The sequence below is a fragment of the Corapipo altera genome, unplaced genomic scaffold (assembly GCF_003945725.1).
Source record: "Corapipo altera isolate COAL_440 unplaced genomic scaffold, ASM394572v1 55, whole genome shotgun sequence".
Classification (NCBI taxonomy): Eukaryota; Metazoa; Chordata; class Aves; order Passeriformes; family Pipridae; genus Corapipo; species Corapipo altera.
The window spans coordinates 15,479,998-15,501,750 of record NW_020884882.1 but is presented as its reverse complement, the minus strand read 5'-3'; the positions used below and the strand labels follow the sequence as shown (position 1 = coordinate 15,501,750).

The 21,753-nt window shown below is 40.9% G+C and overlaps 1 protein-coding gene across 3 annotated transcripts in view; it reads right to left on the bottom strand.

Moving 5' to 3' along the window:
• CNTN6 (contactin 6) overlaps positions 1-21,753 on the bottom strand; it is a 133,216-nt gene that overhangs the window by 68,769 nt on the left and 42,694 nt on the right. For 2 of the 3 annotated variants that reach the window (XM_027640734.1, XM_027640736.1), the window contains 2 exons: positions 12,269-12,395; positions 9,365-9,540 (listed from right to left, as the gene is read on the bottom strand). In XM_027640734.1, coding sequence (XP_027496535.1) covers positions 9,365-9,540; positions 12,269-12,395 — 303 coding nt within the window. The remainder of the gene's footprint in view (positions 1-9,364; positions 9,541-12,268; positions 12,396-21,753) is intronic. The other variant, XM_027640735.1, reaches the window with a different exon arrangement.

Genomic DNA, 21,753 nt, shown 5'->3' with positions numbered 1-21,753 from the left:
ACCTGTAATTTCCACATTAGGATGCACACGGGCCCTGGGTCTTCAATTCAGCTTAAATGACGTGAATGGCCAATCCAGGCACTAATTTTCAAGGTGGGGAACAATAATTTCTGCCACAGCCTGATTGTCTTTTTCAATTAAAGAGTGAAAATGCCCTTTACAAAGTAATATCAAGCTTCTCTAGAGGAAAAAATGGAAGGTCACAAGTAAATTAAACAGGGAGGGTGAGGTGGGGGGAAAAAATAAACCTTAAACTGGCTTGATTTTTTGTTCATGCACCAAGAAACTCAGAGCACAGAGCTGGTCTACATCTGGTTTTTGTTATAGTTTCCCCCCCTTTTACAGAGTTAGCAGCATAAAATATTAAAGTTCTCTTGTGAACTGAGCCCAGGACTTGCACTGAGCAGCAAGTGTTGATGCAGCCTTAGGGCTCCTGCTCCAAAGCCCCTCTGCAGGCCAGAGGCACAGCTGAGGAGCTGCCCCTCTCCGAGGGAGGGGGATGTAAGGAATATATTTTTTATATCTGATAGCCCTGAAGAGTTTTCTCACTTGTCATGGCACAGTTCACTCATCACTTGTCAGCAGCACAGTCACTTCGCTGTCTGCAGGAGTTTGCTCCAGATTGGAGAGCTCTTAAAAGCAGATTTCTCTGCCTGGGCTGAACCTCCAGGGCCAGATTTATCCCTGCCAGAACTGCACCCCTTTGACAGCCTTACACAGGAGATGGCCCTGGGTCAAATGTCAACTTGGATGTTAATTCTTATCCAAAACTTTCTTTCCTTTATATTTCCCCTGCTGCCACCTGTTCTTTGAGTACCTGGAGATGAGTCACAGACTATTCCCTTCCCCTGGACCTCGACCTGGCTGTTGGCAGTGAGGAGCTGTACCCTGCTCCTGCAGGAAGAACCTCTTGCCTGCATGTCCAAGGTTCTGATGGTCACAGGCCCATTTCAGGCTACTAATTCCTATAATAAAACTTGTACCAACAAGATAACAATACATACAACAAAAAAAAGCCAAGGACGAGAGGGCTGTCACACACTGCTGAAAGTGGGTAACAAGGATGCCTGTGCATACCCTACCCCTTTCCAAATTCCTGCCCAGCCCTTTGGAGATCTTGGTCCAGCACAGAATTAGTTCTTGCAGAATCACCCTGTGTTACCTCCAGCTTTATCTCCCTCATTCCAGCTGCAAAGTCCTCACAGAAATCCTTCCAGAGGGAATTTCCAGATTTCCCCAAGTGAATGATGCGGAGGATTTTTGACTGTGACTCTCGTAAGTGGGATTTCAGGTGTACTGTACATTTTTTTGTTGTTGTTTCAGGAGCATTTAGAAATGGATATTTACAGCTCAGGGCATTCCCTGGGTCAGATGTGGTTTGTCTGCTGAGAAAAGCGATGCCCATAACCTCATTCCTTCACTCCATGGAAAGTCCCAGTGACACATTATTCCCCCTTTTTTAACATAAGCTACAGAATAGAGAAGTTCATTTTGTACCCTGAGCCCTTTACATTACACAGGACCAACCTCCACTGCAAAAATAATTGATTAATTTCATTATTTTTATTCAAAAAAGCCAATCTTTTATTCCAAATAACAAAGTATTTTTTTCCACTCAAAACCTCCACCATAAGTTTTTTTGTCACTCCAAAGAATGAGGAAGCTCACATGAACATAGTGGATATTTCACTCAATAATTTCTTGGAACCTATGTCATATTGTCTACAATGAAAACAGAGTAGATAAAAAAGAAAATCACCCAGACTGCAAATACAGTCTTAGTTTATCCTTCCAAAATATTACATTTTATCAATCAAGATCTGGCAGCTCCAGGACTTGTGGAGGGTTTGTTACCCACCATATCTCAATCACATATATTGCTTTTTCAATACAGCCTGCAGTGGGTTGATTTAGGATAAACACTTTTAAAGGAACTATGGAAGGGTAAGTAATATAGAACTCAGAGATAATCTGGAAAGACTTATGTGTTCCCTATTACTACTTTATCTGTAACGCTCCTTACAGCATCTCTATAATGGATAGATGCATTACTTATCTCCATAGATAAAACCCTTCCTTTTATAATAAGTTTAAGCAACTAACCTATGGAATAAAGCAGCTTTAACCAAGCGTCCTGATACAGCATTGCCTTGAACTCAGTGGTTAAACACCCCGAGAGAGAGACGTTTAAACCATCTAAGAGACAGAAAAATGTAGTTTCTGATGCTGCTTGGGCTGCTAGGACATAAAATAAATGGGGAGTGTTGTCACCACGAGCTGCAGGTTGTGTGTTTAGCAACAGACAGGAGGCCGTGACTGCATTTAGTGTTGTGGGCTCTCAGAATACAGAGAAGACTCAAACTTTTAGGGACTGGCAAACCCCCTTCATTATGCAGCCACGGCCATATCTTCTGGTTTAAAGACTCCAGGCTGTTCTTTCGGTCTTCAGGGACGGCAGGAGATTTGCATAATCCTATTCTTGTGCTATCAGAGCTTTAAAATAGAAACTATTATCACCCTGCCTTGTCCTGTCAGCGAGCAGGTGAAACCCTTCCAGCCTTCCAGCCTCAGCACTGGGGAGTGGGGGATGTTCCTGCTTCTCCCGTGAGAGCCTCCACGTGAAAGGAATTCTGCAAGTAAATACATCCCGGGGAGTTCAACAGGAGATACAGAAAGATAAGCTGAGTGTGGTGAGGTCTTGCAGCATTTCGGGTCTTTGAGTGATTGAGCTGCATCCCTTCAGTGGTTCTCAGCAAATATTCAGCTCAAAGTGGCCTTGAAGGACACACAATGTCCCACTTCAGAGTGGGCAGAGCAGAGAACAGACCCCCTCCAGCAATGCATGGCAGGTTCTCACCATGTTTTCACGTGGAAACATTGTGAAAAAGAGGGGGAAAAAAGGAAAATATGCCTGAGGCTGCTGGTTCTGCTCCACGGAGAGCATCCATTAAGCAAAGACCTTGCTGTGGACTCCCCACCATGGGAACTGCTGCAGAGAGAGCTGGAGCACTGGCACAAAGTGTCCCTAGCAATCAGAACTGATAAATGGAAGTTCTCTTTCTTTTTACTCCAGGCAGAAGTTTGTCAAAACATGGGGTTTATTTCCAAGTAACAAACTGATTTCCAGGTATATTCCTGGAACTCATTCCCTTCAGAACCTCGTGCTCCAGCTCCCCACACTCAGGGAGGGTGGCTGCTGCTGCTCCAGTTAGATTGGATTCTGTACCTGCAGTTAGAAGCCCAAAAGGCAATTTTGAGAGCTGTAAGTCTATTTAGTGACATATGGAGAGGTGACAGCAGCATTTCCACCCTCCAAACAGGATCGATCTGCAGTGAGGGTTCCTACTATGGGTTGCATTTTGTCCTCACCTGCTCACGGGAAGATTCCAACTGTGAGGAGCTGCCAGAATCATCAGGAGGGCTGTGCAGAGCCTGGAAAGGAGACTTTAGTAGCTTATTCTCCATAGATCTGAAAGCTGAGATGTGTTTCTGCACTAGGGGAAGGTGTCCCCATGGCAGTGGGGTTGAAACAAGATGAACTTTAAGGTCCCTTCCAACTCAAACCATTCTGGGATTATATATAAGCAGCCCTTTCAAAACAGAGAGGTAGGGTTAGTGCATTATTTGGCATGTGTAGGGTATAGAATGATGTTAGAAAGGGTACAGAGACTGAGAGATTTGGGATTGTTCAGCCTGGAGAAGAGAAGGCTCCAGGGTGACCTAATGTGGCCTCCCAGTGCCTGAAGGGGCCAACAGGAAAGATGGAGAGAGACTGCAAGGGATGGAGTGACAGGACAAGGGGGAATGGCTTCATAGAGGAGAATTGGTTTAAATTGGATATTGGGAAGAAATCCTTCCCTGCGGAGGGTGGGGAGGCCCTGGCACAGGTTGCCCAGAGAAGCTGTGGCTGCCCCATCCCTGGAAGTGTCCAAGGCCAGGTTGGACAGGGCTTGGAGCAACCTGGGCTAGTGGAAAGTGTCCCTGCCCATGGCAGGGGTGGCACTGGATGGGCTTTAAGATCACTTCCAACCCAAACCACTCTGTGATTCAATGTGGCTTTAAACTTATCCTGAAGAGGATGAGGGAATGTAAATGGATGAGTAAATGGTGTAAAACTGGGGGATGTGCCTTTGATGACGACCTGCTGCTGGCACTGCCAAGCTGAGCTCTTCCTCCTGTTTGCTCTTGTTATCAGCTGCTCACCCCTGAGTGCTTGTTGAACACTGAACTGAGCAGTTTATGCCTCCTTTTGAAAAAACAAGACATTTCCAGGGCTGACTCTTGCCCCCCTGGCTGCCAGGTGATCAGTATGCCAGCCCTCGCCCTGCTAATGAATTAACAACCAGCCTAAAGACCCCGAGAGCTTTTCCTCAAGGTGGTAGTTACAACCTCCAGCACACCTTTTAATCAAACACAATTGTTACACAGGGATTTCTGGACACACACAGCACCACAACACAACCAGTGCCAGAGTGGTTTTTAGCCTCAAATTCATGCAAGTCCAGCCTTTTCAAATTCAGAGTATCTATCTAAGCTCATTGATTTTTCCATTTTCTGTTTCAAAGCATATAGTGGGAGTGAAAAGGGTTATGACACGTGGAGGCATTGCTGGATTGCTTTGTGATGTTTCTGTAATTTGTGTGCAGTGGAAGGTAAATAACATGATGAAGTAATCAGATGAAAAGTGGGCTTTCCTGCTGGCTGAACATCTCCCAGACATCCCTCTAACAGGGCTCTGCTAATGCTCAGCCTGTCACCATCCAGCAAACACTAAATGGCTTTGATTGGTTTTAATATATTTCCCCCTCAAATGGTTAAATGCTAATTATGTTTTTTTGTTTCAGAATAGCAAAAACTCTGTCCTGGAGGAATTATTGCCTCTAGTTCGTTGTTTCAACAAAACTGTGTCTTCTGTCTACAACAAAAAGCAAGTGAGAGCTCTTGGGAGCTGGAGATTTTGTTCCAAGTGCTCCAGCACTCTCATCCCCACTGCTATGAGCACATCATCATTGGCCAAGAGGAGAGAGGATGTGAGGATTAGAAAAATGCTGTTGAGAATAAGCATCAAGCAAAACCCTTGAGCACCACTTAGAAAACGTGAGAACGTGGTTGGAGCCCAAAAACTCCAAGGAGAAATCCTTGCTGGTCTGTAGCATTGTGGGGAGAATTAAAACACGTGGTCTGGTGGCTCCACTGTGTGTCCTCCTGGGTGGTTCAGGGCAAAATGACTAATTCTAGGCATGAACTGAAATGTTTGTCATTGTTTCTCAGAATTCATGGTTAATAATGGGGGCCTGAGGTCTGAGAAAGCCACAATCATGGCAACTTCTGCCAGTGATGGGAGAACAATTTGACTGGGAATCTGTTTTAAGATCTCCAGGCAACATGATGCTTTCAATTAATACTGAATTCTCTGGGTTTATACCCTGCATAATTATGAATTAGGTGCAAACATTATTCTTTTTCGTGGTGGGGTACTTTTTTATTTTAGTTTGTTTGTCCTATTTCTCTTGCACATCTCTTGATGTCTCTGTTATAGATGCATATAAGAACTAAAAGAACAACTAACAGGCCTGGACAGGCTGTTTCACTGCAGCTACTTATGGGGATTTCCCTCAAGACCAGTTGTTTGCACACAGTTATTTTTGCTTAAAACTGAGGAAATAATTAAAACAAATCCCCTGCGTGCCTTGGGAGAAAATTCTGGTTGAAGCTGCATCGGAGCATTTTCTCTAACAGGTTTTTGTTTGTCTTTTTTTTTTTTTTTTTCCTAGGCATAAAATGCCTTAAGAAAAATGCCTTGGGAAAAATTTCATCACTGAAAGAGTGGTCAGGCATCAGAACAGGCTGCTCAGGGCAGTGGTGGAGTCACCATCCCTGGAAGTGTTCAAAAATTGAGTAGAGGAGGCATTTTGTGATAAAGTTTAGTGGGAATGGTGGGATTGGTTGGACTTGGAGGGGTTTTCCAACCTTGGTGATTCTGTGAGTTGTGTAAAAGCTGAAGGAAATCCGTGGCCTCACATCTTTCTTTGGGCTGACTCTCTTGAATAGTTCACAGAGACTCCTCTGACTTGTAGAGCTGGAGTTTTCTGGGTGACCTTGTGCTGGAGTCAGTGCTGGACTCGGAGCAGGGAAAGCCCTGTGTGGGTGGCAGGTCATGACTCCAAACTCCACCCTGGATGAGGATCCCTGTGCCTGTGTCAGGCTCTGCCACCAAAGCTTTTTAACAAGTTCCACGTCGACAGCTCCAGCTCCTGCAGAACACACTTCAGCCGTTCACAGTGTGCTGCTTGCTGGGCAGCGAGAGACATGCAGGGTTTTTGGGGAGCTTTCAAGTTTATTTATGACAAAACAAACCTTCTGAAGGAAGCAGGGATGCCACAGGACTGCCAGCCCCTGCGTCCCACTCACGCATTTACGCGCTCTCTCTCTGCTCTCTCTCCCTGATGCTGCCGCTCATTTTCAGCTTGTAGCTTTAATAATCTATGCCACTGCTTTCTGAACAATATTCCTCCTGCAGCTTTCCTTTGACAGCTCTGTTTTTAATAGAGGATAAGCATGAAACTCCAGCTGAAGCCAGAGACATATTTCTAATCTTGCCCCGCATTTATTTTGCTTGGTGGAGAACTCGCTATCTTGAACAGAGCAAAAAGTGTTTCTCACATATTAAGTTGACACCTACAATAGGTTTCTGGAGGTATCATTAATTCAAACTCAAACTCAGAGCTAGTTACCTTGTAGTGAAAAGACAAATACACATAAACCCTGTTACTTGGATAATAGGCTTGATTCAATTTGTTATCGTGGAGTTTGCAATAATATGCCAAGAATTCCAGGCCAGGGAAGAGTCCCAGTTTGTAGGTGTTGAATGGAAGTGTCATAACAACATGCCTGCCTGGATTTTAAGATATAGCCTGAAGTATTGGTTGAAACAAAGGAGAAAATTGGATGGCAACACGAAAACAAGAAACAAGGAAACGTTAACTGTGAAATAAGTGTTTCAAGGTAATTTGTTCCATTATTCTCATCAGGTCATTATGACATTTTCCATGTACTTGAGGTGGTTTTTTTTCCCTGTTGTAAGACAACTTCAAACTCACAGTTTCACAGTGATGTTGCTAAATTGAAGTTTATGTTTGTCACTGTAAATAACAGGCTTTGATTTGTCTGTCCTCTCTCTTCTCTGTGGGAAAGGACATAAATATCTGTCACCACTAATGAAAAAGGAGTGTGTTGCTTGATTGTGGGATATATTCAGCGTTGTAGGGTTGTTAAGAGCTGGAGGGTTGAAGCAGGATGGCTGCTGTGGGCAAACCAGCCCCAGCTTTGTTGTGACCTGCTCCCTGCAGAACTCTGGGAAGTGTCCTGGTGGGGTTTGAAGCCTAAATAAAGGAACTGTTTGATATTTAGCCCATTTGGATTGTTTTATACTGGCATGAGACTTCCAGCTATTAGTGAGTTAAGTGTTTCAGAGGGAAAGGGCACCTGCACTGAGTGTTATTAAAGAACCACTGTTTTAACAGCTGAAAATACTTAGTCCCATCAAGAAAGTTCATTTTCTGGCAACCAGGGCCTTCAGCAGCCAAGTGGCAACAGCTGGGTCTGGCTGGGAGAAGCTTTGTCTCAGACAGGCCAGGAATCCAGCATTATCCCCAGGAATGGGAGGTGAGGACAGGGTTCTGCAGACCCCCCTCTCCATGGGAAGGTTCACACCCCTCTTTAGATCCTTGGAAAACTCAGTCTCACACAGAAAGCTGGGAACTGTGGTGAGCAGCTCCCCTTTTCTCTCCTAGGGAAACTTCTGAAGGATCAATTCCCAACCAGTTCCCAAACCCAAAGTGCTCCGAGGAGTTTGAATCAGGGGTTGAATTTTCCAGAAAAAAAAAAAAAAAGATTAAATCATTGATTATTGTGATATGCTGAGCCATCATCAGAGCCTTCATTCTTTCACAGATATTCCCGTTTTTCCTTTCCCTCACCCTTTTTAAAAGATATTTTATACCTCTTTTGTGCCTTCCTTTAAGGATATTCCTTTTCTTTAAGTCTTTTCCCAGTTCTATTCCTGTCCTGGTTCCTTTGGGGATTACAGACTCCACAGACAATTTTGAGGTGGCTACCTATCATTGCTTCATTTAAAAATAGGATTTGTTCTGTCACTAAACAATTTTCACCTCCAAATATCTTACATTAATTTCCTACACAGAAAGTTGGGCTCGAAAAGTTGTTTCACAAAAAAGTGGGAAAATAATGAATCGATTTTTTTTTTTTTTTACATTTGACCAGCTCTGGGAAATCAAAGCCCTTGGAGAAATTCAGGGTAAAACATTATTAAATGAGGTACTAGTGATACACCCTTTGATCAGCTCTGCTGAAAGAGAGTCTGTGAACCAGCCTGACCTCCACTGTCTCCTTTGGATAACCCCGTGACACGAGGTTTGCTGGGAGAAATGGAACAAGATTAATAATTAATACGTTTGCTGGTGTCTGAAACAGCGACACCAAGTTGGCTTTAGACACATGTTTTATTAATGAGATTTGAAAACAATTGCAACAGACTTTTCAGAGCTTTAGACTGAGGGAAAAAAAAAAGAGAATATTTGGGTTTTTTTGGTTGTTGCTGTTGTTCCCCCTCCTCCCCAGGGCATCGACAGAACTCGGTCACTGCCTATAAACGTTGTGGAAAAAAAGATTGTGAAGTTGTGAAACGGGGAACAAAGATAAAATCAATTTAAAATCATCTCAAGGCACAACGTGCTCGACCTGATGGGGCTGAAATGTGAAATATTTCAGAGCTGATTTTTCAGAGCTGAAAGATGAGATGTTTCAGAGCGTGGCCCCCACAGTTTTACACACTGGGGTAGGAAAAAGAGGGTTTCTCTGTTAATATAACCAACTATCACTGTAGCAATTAGAGGGACAATGGTTTTATGCCTCAATTACACCTCATTAACTATAAAAAACTCAAAACCTAATTTCTGCAACACTATAAAAAACTCAAAACCTAAGTTTTGCAACATTTCCCCCCCTCACCAGTTGTAACCACCTGCAGGATGACAATAAACCCACTGTCCTAAAGAGTGGGAACACCTTTATTAAGTGAGAATAATTGTGCTCATCTTTCTTGACCTTTCAATTTTCAGATTTTTTATTCTTGTTCCTGAGGAAGTCAACCATCAGATGTCTGGTTTTGTTATTAATATTTACCAGGGATGTTGAGGGTTTTTTACAGAAAAAACAGTGCTGAAGTCAGTGAAACCTTTTGAACAGAGTCACCCATGATATTTTCATTACCCAATAAATTACCATCCATGTGCAGAATTAATAGGAAAATAATGCTCTAATAAATATGAGCTTCCCAACTTACATGCAAATTGAAGCTTTGCCTTCCTGCTCAGAATTGTTCCAAATGAATTTGTGGCCAAACACTGGTATGTTCCAATATCCTGATTTTTATGTGGGTTATTGATTGCCAAGCTGCCTCCAACCAACCTGTAGTGATAACTCATGGTAAGATCAATATCTGTGCCATTTTGCTTCCACCTTTGAGGGGAAAAAAATCAAATTATGCTTATAATTTACAGAGCCTATTCATATTTATCTTAAATAGTGTGCTGTAGCATACCTGTAATGATAAAAATGGAGTAAATATCACAAAATTATATCATTTTTCACACCAGACTGCTCCTTACATCAATCTTAATGATAGCAATAATTGTATTTCGTTGGAAAATCTTTGCTGCTAGTCACCAATATTCACCCAAATGTCCAAAAAAGTAATTATAACTTATTCATACAAACTGAGTTATCCATCCAGTTGGGAGGGAGGTTATACCTTGACTACAGCTGTAAATTTTTTTTTATAATATGAATGTGCTTTGCAGTCCTTAAAACTTTATGATAAATCAGAAAGTTGGCTCCAAAAATGATCTGGAGATATAGATCAGGAAGAGCTTCACTTCAGAGGGCACAACAAAAGCTGAGAGAGAAATTTTTATGATAATTTAATGATGAGAACGTTGCTATTTTAAAACCTAATTTGCCCCTTAGTCCACTAAGCAGAAAATGGATTGTGTCTGCAACATTACACAGCTGCTTACAGATGTCAAAATAAAATCTGTGTTTCAAAGAAAATACATATTTCAAGAAGGGGGATTTTGTAGCTTTACCATTATCACGTTATGGCTGAATTTTCATTGCCCACATGAGGTCCAAAGGAAGAACAAAGGAGTCAGACACTGATATCTGCAAGTTTTGGGGTTGTTAATGGCACTTTTTAGATTGTCACAACCCTAAGGTTACCCAAATATGGATTTTCTTTTCCTGATTTTATACATCTGTATCATTCCTGTTGACCTTTGTGGGTGTGATTCCAACCCCTCCTTAGGATGAAAACACCCCACGAGAGTTGCCAGTGGCTCACTTTGGGTTGATGGCAGTGCCCAAACTGAGGGCAATCAACTCTTAATTAATTACATGAAGGATCACAGCATAAAAATTGCTTATTTTTGGCTATTTGCAGAGTTCCTGACAGTGGTGGCAGCTTCCCCAGGTAACACACTGAAGGAAACCTTTTTCATTTCTCTGGGTCTCCCAGTCACTGCCTCCCATTCCATGAGTTCATCAACACTGAGAAACTTAGATGTAATAACAGCTGACCAGCAGCAATTTGATTTTTGATGGTTTTGTGTCTTGGCTCTATTTGTATTTTTATGTTTTGCTGAAGTTGGTTTTGCTGTTGTTTTAGGGTATTTTGGCTTTTTTTTATTTCAAAGGTGAGGAAAATCTCATCAGGTGCTCGCCCATGAGTGTGTTCTCTGTCCCAACCTCAGGATTTTGCCACATTTCAGGATTTCCATATGTTCCATGCTGCCTAAAGCTTCCCATTTTCTAATCTGAGAGATTCTGGCATTTAGTTTGCCAGTTCTCTTTAATTTCAGAATCAATCACTGAAATAACTGCTGTCATCATTACATGGCTCCCAATTAAGATCTATAATTGTTTTTCCAAACAAATGCAAAGCCATTGGCTTGGTTGCTGCAAATGAATTCTTCACAGTATCCCCATAATCATTTTAATCACCACGGTACAATGAATATTAAACTTTGCATATAGATCAGGGGTTCATCTCCTGGTGTGGGCTTTTTCCTAATTAATATGTTTACATCACCGAAGGAAGGGAATTAATGAATTCATGGGGTAGGCAATGATTTAATGGCTCTGTGTGTTTTGCAGTTTACTAATACACAGAATTCTTTGAAGAATTGCTTCAGGGATATTTTAGCAAAACTCTGTTAAGGCAAGGGGGTCACCTCCATATTTTCCCAAAGTTCTTCATGCAGACATTGGAAATCACTTCCATCAGTTATAGGAAATACATCCAGACCAATTGTTTCAGAACTTAAATTTAAAAAATATTCTATATTCTGATGCTGAATTCATCAGTTCCCAAGGAACACGAGGAATGTGAGTGGATATATGCTTACATGATTTAATAAATTATCTTTTCAGTGCACTATAATAAAAATAGCAATATTTTTACGATTTCATTGCCTTCTATGTTTCTTAGATTATTTGCATTCAAATGCAACTGTCCTGCCAAGTCACCTGAGGCTTTCTTGTAATTGGGGAAAAGATTTGCAAACCCTCCCTTAACATACAACGTTTCCATTGAGGAAGAAAATAGGAAATTTAAAAACTATTGACTGTGAACAAAACAGAGGTGGAAGGAGTTTTTAATTCTTCCCCATTTTTGAGGCAGAACCTGCAGTAAGCCAAGGAATTTCGATGAGAGCAGGGCTGCAATTTGTTTTTCAAGGCTATGAATAAGACAACTATATTTTGGAATAGTTGGGAATCATTCTACAATTTTATGCAGTGCTTATAAACATATGTGATATTTACAATCATTGTAGACTTTGTCAAACATTTGACTTTGTCAAATATTTACAATCATTGCAGACTTTGTCACATGTGCTCTGCTTCCTTTTTCCCATTTTTTTCCCGTGGATTCAGAATTAATTTTTTATATTTCAGAATACTTTGGGGATGATTTTCAACGATGTGTTTGTTTTTTGGGTTTTTTTCCCCCGGGTGAATTTTCTTAGCAGCAGACCAGAAAAAAAGTTTTTTTCCCTAAATTTACTCCCTCCACGAATGCTCCTGCTGTGAGTGTTCCGTGCATTTGATGGGATATAAAACTCTTTACTCCTGACTAAAACCCAGCTCAAAGATTTACAGTGAGACAAGACTTGCCCAATGTTGACTTCACCTGTAGTGTGGGGGTGGATATCCCTCAGCTGTGCAGTTCAGCAGGATCTCTGGATTTGCTGAGCCCATGGAATAAGTGATATCATGTGGCTCTTGGATAAAAATAGGACCGTGAAGGGTTTCTTCCCCTGTGAAAGAAAAACAATAATTTAAGATTAGATGTCTTCAGCGTGTCCTTACACATAAAATTGTCCTTTGGAGTCCTTTGCTCTCAGTCAGAAGTGAAGGTCTGCTCTGATATTCAGCTGAGGATCCACCTCCAGACATTTGACTATTAAGGAGGAAATATTTCAAGGCTGATTGATAATAAAATCACAGATCCCTGGTGTTGGTGATTTATTTTGCAGGTGACAGTGGAGATTGGCTCCTCTGCATATTTCCTATGGAAATTATAAGGCCAACTATTAAACATCCCCATCTCCCTCATGGTTGTTCTTTAGACAACAACTGGCAGCAGGAAAGGATGGAATTGGGGTTTCTGTGATTGGTGCTCCCTGGTCACATCACAGTCTAATGGAATCAATCACCTCCTTCTCCTCCAGCCCTTCACATCCTTTGATATATTATTTTATATAATTTAAAGGGCCTGTTTTGGGTTTGTTCCTTGGGTTTTTATTTAGTTGCTTTTTTGTTTGTTTGCTGATTGGATTTGGGGCTTTCCCCCTCTCCTTCCCCTCCTTTTTGGGTCCTTTTAAAAAAATAAGTGGCATTAAATAATCAACCTTCATTTCCTACTTGCAAAATGAAACGATGGATTGTAAAGCAAACCAGAATTATTTATATTTTTCATGGTAGTCTTTCTTGGTGTGGGGAATAGAGGAGAAGACCATTTTTCAGCAAACGGGGGGACAAAGCAGAGCAGCTCTCAGAGGTGGTGGCTGGCTATGGTTAAATGGGTTTTTTGGGTTTTTTTTCTAGCTATTCTTCTGGTTTTAATCCCTTGACAGATTTGAAGACTTCCTTTTTCAGTGATTCTACAACTGACCCTTTGACTTGTCTTTCCTTTGAGAGGAATTTTCTTCCCTTCTGGGTTAATTTCCTGAGTCCTCTTTACCTTCTCAGACCTGCCAGTGAAAAGCTTTTGTGAAGCATCCAAACAACCCAGAGATGATTATTCCACATTTTAAATCAATGTAACTGGGTGGACTAGGGCCGAGGTACCTGATGTACATAAAAATCACCTCTTCATCTCATAAAAATGTAAATATTTTGGTAAATCTGGAATTAATTTCCCATGTTTTGTTCTAAATGGAATTTCGACTCATTTATCACTTGTAGACTATTGAAGATCTTAATTCTTGTATCTCCTTTCTATGTCCTCAATGCAGGAGACTCTTCACGTGTGAAAAAGGACAAAATATTTTGCATATGCTCAAACAGCTCCTTCCCAGTGTCACTGTCCCCATCACAAAAATACTCTCCATGAATTTTAGTAAAAGCACCTTCTTGCTATCAGTTTGTTTTCTCTTCAATATCCTTTTCTTGCAGCAGAGAATAACATCAAATTTGTGAGAAATGATGTGCACTTTCAGAGCCAGTGGTGTCCTAGGAGTCCATCTCTTTTTTGTAGAAAAGGTCAGGCTGGTCATTTCTAATTTCCTGACACATCCTTTTGTGTTTCCTAGAGAGAATGGCCCCATATTTCTGCCCCATTCTCCAGATTCAATACAGTCCCCATGATTTCTCTAGAGATATATATGACAAATGAATCTTTGTAGGGTTGTTTATTTTTTTTTTTCAAGATTTAAATAATTCAGATTTTTTTTAATCTCTTGGAATATTTTATGAAATGTCTCATTTTTATACATAAAAATCATGTGAATCCTCAGCGTGGTGCTGCAAAGCAAACATAAACTCTTGTTACAAAATGTTTTATAAGAAGTTAAACTGTATTTCTTTATGATACCAAATCAGTTTGATCTCCATAAAGACCATAATTATGCCAGCCTGAATTCAAATGTAAAGGATGAAAATGAATCAACATTCCCCCATTCATTACACGATATTGTCTTCAGCCAATGCAGAGATTAACACGGTGCCAATGGAAGAGGAGGATTCCTGTTTTTTCCATAATTATCCATCAGCAGGGGGGATGACAGTGCTTCCCTTTCACTGCTTTGTGGGCAGTGGTGAGTTATATCAGGCTGTGATATTGGAGTCAAATGTACTTAAAGAGGTTTTAGTTAGTCACAATAAATATTGAAATGTTTATCCACCGTCTCATCCAGACGAGGAGAAAAAAAGCAGATTCACATTCAATCGACTTAATTTCCAGCCAGATCTTTCTCCCTGTTCTTTCCTGTTGTCCAACTCTCGTTAGCTTCAAATTCAACTCCTTCTGAGGTTTCTGCCCAGCTGGAAATGCAAAGTAACACAGCCTGAGAGCAATTTAGGCTGGCCCAGCCCCAGGCTCAGAGTGTGTATAGATAACTCAGGGGAACAATATTATAAACCAGCTGACTTTTATCCCTTTCCTACCACAGATCTTCCTTCCTATTCTGACTTTTTTGCAAGGTGGAGTTTTAATTACCATTACTCAAACGGATCAGTAATATCAGAGAAATTTGGTTTGGGGAACCTGAGAGTGTCCTGTACCAACGTTCTCCATTTGAAGAGGAAGATTTTAGGTTTGCCTGGGTGAACCAGCTCCAAGAGGCCAAACTCAAGAGGATTCATTGCTCCAGGACCAGAAAAGGACAGATCTGTTGAGCTGACAGCTCCAAAGTCTGCAATATTTGCAGCTTCTGTGACCATTTCTCTTGCCGTGACCTTTTGTGGAGCTGTGGATGTTTGGGTGATGTTTTGTGGAGGTGATGAGCCCTTGGGGGTGCAGAACAATTTAAGTCTTGCATTAGAGAATCCCAAATTTGTGGTGCGTGGGAAGGTGAATATTGGGAAGGTGGGGAGGCCCTGGCACAGGTTGCCCAGAGAAGCTGTGGCTGCCCCATCCCTGGGAGTGTCCAAGGCCAGGTTGGACAAGGCTTGGAGCAACCTGGGCTGGTGGAAGGTGTCCCTGCCCATGGAACTGGATGATCTTTAAGGCCCCTCCCAACCCAAACCATTCCATGATTCTACATGTACTATATCAGTGAACCCTCATGGAAGATCACAAGGATAAGGAGACCGGAATAACAGTAAGATCCCAGCTCTAAAAACCTTCTAAATGCAAAACTGCTGTAATTCATATAAGCAAACCAGATAAGGAGGAATTTATCCAGGCTATTAAGTTCCAGGAAGGCTGTAAATTCCAGGGGTAGTGAGTTTCTAATGAATCTTTCTTAATGTGCCTTAGATAGAGCTTCATATCTGATCCAAAACATTAATATGACTTTATGGGCCAAAGCTGACACCTGATTAAGAGGCCTCTTTTAAATCAGCTGGATAGTAAAACACCTGTCAGTTCTAACAAAAAAGATGGGACAGGTGAGTTAGACACCTCCTACTCTTCATGACAGCAGAAAAAGTATGAAAAATCCAAATTCCTTCAAAATCTGTTTAATTTTCTTCACAGCTGAAGTCACTGGTAATTTTTAGTTGGAAGAGGGGAAGTTTATAGGGTCCATGTCATGGATATCCCTGCAGATAACACTGGGGCTTTTGACTGAATCTTGTCAAGAGCAGAACAGGATGATTGTTTCCCTCATCAAAGGCCTGGACCAGGGAGCTCAAGGGCTTTAAAAGGAGCATGAGAGATGTAAAAGGAGAGGCAGTGGATGAGACACTGAGTAAAGTAACAGAAGACAGCTCAAGGAATCAGATATTAAGGCTGAAAGAGAAATGGGAAGAGAAGCAGCAGAAAAAGGCCACGAAAGTGTTCTGTGAAAAGGAAAACAACTTGTCCGTGGAACAGGCAGCAGGAGACAGGCTCCCCTCCTCTCCCTCTCACTGGCAACCAGCTCAGAGAGTGAAGCAGGAGACACACAGAGAAAGGGAGATTAGATGATATAGGTTTGAGCAGAAGCAACCTCAAACCTGTAGGATTTCCCCAAAGGGCCCTCGACTTTGCTGTGTTTTCTCCCTGCAGACATTGATGTGCAGAGCTCCAGAGCCACGGGATCCTTTCAAGTCGCAGCTTCTGTTGGAAGAGTCAAATTGGCTGCGGTGGTGAAATTCCACATTGTCTCTGTTATCAGGCACCAAACCCAGGGAGACACCTCTCTGCCTGTGATGTGGGGAGAAGGGGAGGCACTGGGGAGGCGCAGGGGTTGAAGTCCTGGCACTGCTGAAGTCAGAGAAACTCAGTAATGAATTGGGGTTTGGTGCTCAAGCCCAGGGTTTCTCTAGGAAGTGGTATAAAGGGACAGCCAGCAGAGCAAGGCCCCCCTTTCAGAGAATCAGAGAACCATTAAAGCTGGAAAATACCTCTAAATCATCAAATCCAACCCTCCACTGCATTCACAAGTCCTCAAGTTCCACATCCACATGGTTTTTGAACACTTCCAATGATGGTGACTCCACCTCTGCCCAGGGAAACCTGTTCCAATCCTTTCCAACCCTTTGCAGGAAGAAATTTCTCCTAATATCTAATCTAAACCTCCTCTGGTGCAATTTAAGGCCATTTCATGTGGACCTCAGTGGGCTGATGGTACCCATCCCCTGAGATTTGAAAAATAAGAAGACCAGAAATATTTAGGACTCTTCCAGCTTTGGTGAACGGCACAGAAATTTTAAATATTTTCGCTGGAAAAAGGTTCTGTATCCTCTCAGTTTTATTCCTTGAGAAATTAGTCAAGTATCCCAATATTTTTTCCTGTTGTTCAAACAGAATCTGTGTGTGGTGCAGGTTCTGTGGCAGACAACCTGCTCAGGTTATGAACCGACTGCACAATTTCCTGAAGTGCTTGAATTCGAAAACAAACAATAAAACTATAAAATATGACTTTAATTACTTACATAACCAGCCATTGTCAGACTATAGCATATAAAATTAGGGTGTAATATATCACAGGTAATAATTAAGGAAGTATTATGCAAAAAACTACCACATTCTTGAGAATTATGAGCCTTTTTCAATTAAATATGTGGAGTGACAAAAGATTTTGTCAAAATCTCATGCTTCCAACATATTTTAACTGTTCTATTATGATAAGCACTATTGCTTCAATACTTTCTGTGAATATAATTGAGTATCAGGGAATTTATCACCCATCTAACAGATACACACATTCTAATTCCAAAATAATTAATGAGAGATCTCTAAATGCCAAAATGTGATGTTTCTCTTAATATCACCCTGAATTCAGCAATCAGACTCTTAATTCAGATTTCCACCATATTCTGTTGGATACAAACCCTCAAACATTCCCTGAAGATTCCAGAGCAGGAGTTGAAGTTGCAGAGAAGGAAAATTGCTCCTCATGGGTTTGGAGAGCATTCAGTGGAGCTGCACTGATTCACACCAGAGATGAGCACAGATTTATGAACAATTCATTGTGGGGATGTGTGTAAAGCTACTACAGCCTGAATCAGGACAGGGGCTATAAATGTGTCATCTGTATTAATAATGTAATAATTTATTTAAAAATAAACAAACATGTGAGTAACAATGCTCCGATTTCTAATGCCTGACTTTTTTTTTGGCTTTATGACAAGATTTTCTGATGGTTTTATCCTAGTGTGCAGGATGTAGACAAGGTAAATAAAAGGTGAAAATCACCTTTTCATTTGTGGTTTGGTTGATGTCACAAACTTGGCCATGTCCTTCAGTTGGAGGATTCTGTGGAACAGACACCTAATTATGGAGACAAACATTCCTGAGGAATTTGGAGGGCTGTGCCTTTCTGATGTCCAGTAATCCTGATGTGCCCCCTTCTCAAAGACACTTCATTAGGTTTTTGTGTTACCAGGCAAGGTGAATAAACAATAATGAGCCTTTTCCAATCTACTGCACAAACATTTGGTTCCCTGTAATTTCAGTTCTAAGTGAGCCCCAGATCCAGTGACAGATCCTGTTGGTTGCATTGTGCTGCTGTAATATTCATTTGGCACCGTTGCCAAACTGACTGAAGGCTTAATTCAATAATTTATAATACAGGAAAAAAAAAGATAACAGCTATATCATTGAATTTCCTGGCACTTAAATAAATCCACCACTTTGTTTCTCTTGAACTGTGTTCAGTGCAAGATTGTGCTTTACTGTCTTAGATGATGGTGATTAATGAAGGTCAGATAATTTTTGCCACTGCTGGTGTTGAGCAGCTCTGGGGTTTTGCGTGGTGACTCCAGAATTTTGTTGTGACTATTGAGAGATGCTCTGGGAGAGGGGGAGAGAGTGAAACACTGATTGGAGTAGGCACAGGACAACCTGAAAAACCTCAGTTCTGCTTGTGCATAAAACAAGGCAAAAAATAAAGACATTTTGGGGAAAATTCTTCCAGCCTTTAAGCTCCATTTCAACCTCCTCTGAGTCTTTTCACTGCACCTCTTGCTTTGCAACTCTACACTCCCATCCAGTAACTCTGGATGCAGAGGGAGACAAAAGAGAATTGCTCCATCCCCTCCTTGCTGGAGATCCTGAGGAAGTCAAGGGAACTAAAGGCTCTGTCTCTCTTTTTCTCATTTTTGTGTGTTAAAATAAAACCTCTGAGTGGTTTCAAGGAGGCTGAAATTCCTTATTCCTTCTCCCCTCTGTTCCTGGGCAGCCTGAGGTGTCTGGGACAGCCAAACCCTTTCACCTTCAAGTCCATTCCCACAAATTTTTCCCACCTTTCATGGCTCTTCCTGCCCTGTGGCAGAAAGACTTGGGGAGTGAATCTGTTGAAGAAATACTGATCAAATACAAACTAACTCACTAGAACACTTTTTTTTTTTATGTGGGTTTTTTTTTTGGTTGCTTGGTTGGTTGGTTTGGTTTTTTCTTTTTAGTTTCCCAGTAATTTCAGTACAAAAAGTGTTCAGAGACCTGATGACTGCTAAGCTTGGCTCCCAATTTAAGTAGATACAGTTTCGTGCCCCATCAATTTTGCTTTTTTTTCCTTTTACCATGCAGAGACTGAGCCAAAGTGCTTTGATATCAGTGAAAACCTTTCCTAGAATTCAGTGGATCAACTTCTGCTGAAACAAAGTATAAGCAACTGATGCTCCATTTTTTCTTAGACTTCTCTGTGGGTGAAACTCTGTAAAATATAACATGCATTTATCTTATACTGGATATAAATATAAAGTGCAAATACATTTTTACAAGCAATTACACACTCATTGTAGTTAAAGAAGGAAGAGCTCTGCTAATAATTTCTCTTTGCTCTTCCATTTATACTGACTGTAATAAATTATAATTGATGGTCTAAATGTATTGGTGTTGGAGAACTGTGCAAATTCCATGTACAGCAGCTCCTGGCAGCTGCATCATTGTCAGGCAGGTATTTAGTAGCAAAGATTCAACCACTTTGGAATAAGAAAAAATACAATGGGAAAGGGCTGGTTTGGAAATAGTTTGAATATACCAAAGGAAACGATGATTCCCATTGTTTCCACACTTCCTAATTTCCATTTCTGTTCAACAGGAATCACGTAATGTGAAGTGGCATCTTGTTTTTTGCAGCATTATGAGTCCCAGGCCTTGGAGAAAAACAATCACCATTACAGTGACTATAATGCAGGTGGGTGTTTAAGCTCCATGTTATTTAAATTTTACTTATTTATTTTGGATAACTGGAACAAAAAGGCTCCTTCAAGGTGCTTGTTTTTCCCACTAAGGCTAAAATAAAAGGCCTGAATAAAATAGTCAGGAAGAACATACCACCAGAAATGATTTTACATGTAGATAAAAAGATTCATATTCTAGGCTAACACTCAGAAATAGTTGAGATCATGAAGATAATAGAAAAACATGTGGACACCATTTTTTTTCGTAATCCAAAAATTACTCCACCAACGAAAAAAATCCTCAGGACACAGAAAGATCTGATCTAGAAATTTCAGGCTGCCACCTCCTTCTTGCTTTTTTGGATGATTGATAACTTGGGAAGAAAATCTTGGAAAATAAATCATCTTAAGCAGTGATCCAGGCAAGATTAAAAAGGTCTTTATTTTCTTACACGTAATTGAAGAGGAATGCCAGGGGTATTTATAACATTTTAAACCTAAGGCAGGTCCTGATTTAAATTAGATTATTCAGGCAGGATATTATCAAAATATTTATTGTCTTGGCTGCCTGATTTACATACATTTGTCATCACGGTATTGACATCCATTTAATAGATTGAAACTAAATTTAGAACTTCAATTTAAAGAAAAAAAAATGGCCTTTCTTAACCAAAAATTAGATGTAGTCTACTGCAAAATTGAGTGTCGACCAGTAAAGATCCACCCTTGGTGGGAGGGAGATCAGACCTGGTGGGGCTGTTTGGATGAGATGAACTTTCCTGTCCAGCAGCACCTGCAGATCTGCCTCACTCTTGGAATATTTCTGTTTAATTATTATTTCGGCATCTTGGCAAAAAAAAAAAAAATTCACAACTATCATAAGCAGCAGAAAGAAAATAGTGATTTAAACAGCAAGATCTGGTTGAGATTTTATGGAATGTGGCTTTACCTTTGGACACCTGCTGCATTTCAGAAAACAGGGAGGTACAAAATCTCCCCAGAAAGGGCATCATCACCCTCTGTTGTGGAAAATATTAAGAGAGCAAAATATAATTAACGTTGGATATTCTGTTATTGTGTCTGGCACTGAGAGCTCCCAGGCCCTTTAAAAATAACCAGAATAAAGGGAGATGAATGGAAGTGAACTCTGCTGAACATCATGGATGAAGATCTGCTTTATTGCTGGCAATTAAGCAGGGAAAGTCAAAACATGAGCTATCATTATCACTCATTGATTAAAACCCAGTTAGAACATTGCAATCCCCACTAACCCACTGCTTTCTGCATTTCAGCACAATATTTCAGCAATAATTAGGAACACAGTGTAAACCATCAGCCTTAATGTTCCCAAATAAAATTGCCAAAGCAAATGATTATAGATCAGCCAAAAGCCTCTATTTGAAACCATCATCTTTTGTGACTGTTCAATATCTTCCTGATGATCTTTTTTTTTTTTTTTTCCCCTCAGCAAACACAAATGAAGTTAAAGTCCTTCCAGTAATGGCATCCTAAAATTTAGCAGGAGCCACAAACATGATTTGGTAAACACTTATTTTTTGGAGAAAAAAAACAACCTGCTGGCAATTGAGTTGCTCAGGCAGTTTTTTGTGTCTAATCTCTCTCTTTTAAAGGCTCTAATATCAACATTTCTGATGTACAGCAAGCTGGGAAAGTCTCACTGTCAAAATTACTGTGCTTTTCCATTCAAGTAAAAATGACCTTTATCTGATGCAGTCTCTGAAAAAAAAAATAAAAAAAATAAAAAAAATGACAGCATAAACAGCAAAACAAAACCCAGCTGGCAGGAGGGAAAAATGTTAAGGCTGCACTGAAATTCTGCCTTGGAGCAGAGGTGGGAAGGGAAGGGAAGGGAAGGGAAGGGAAGGGAAGGGAAGGGAAGGG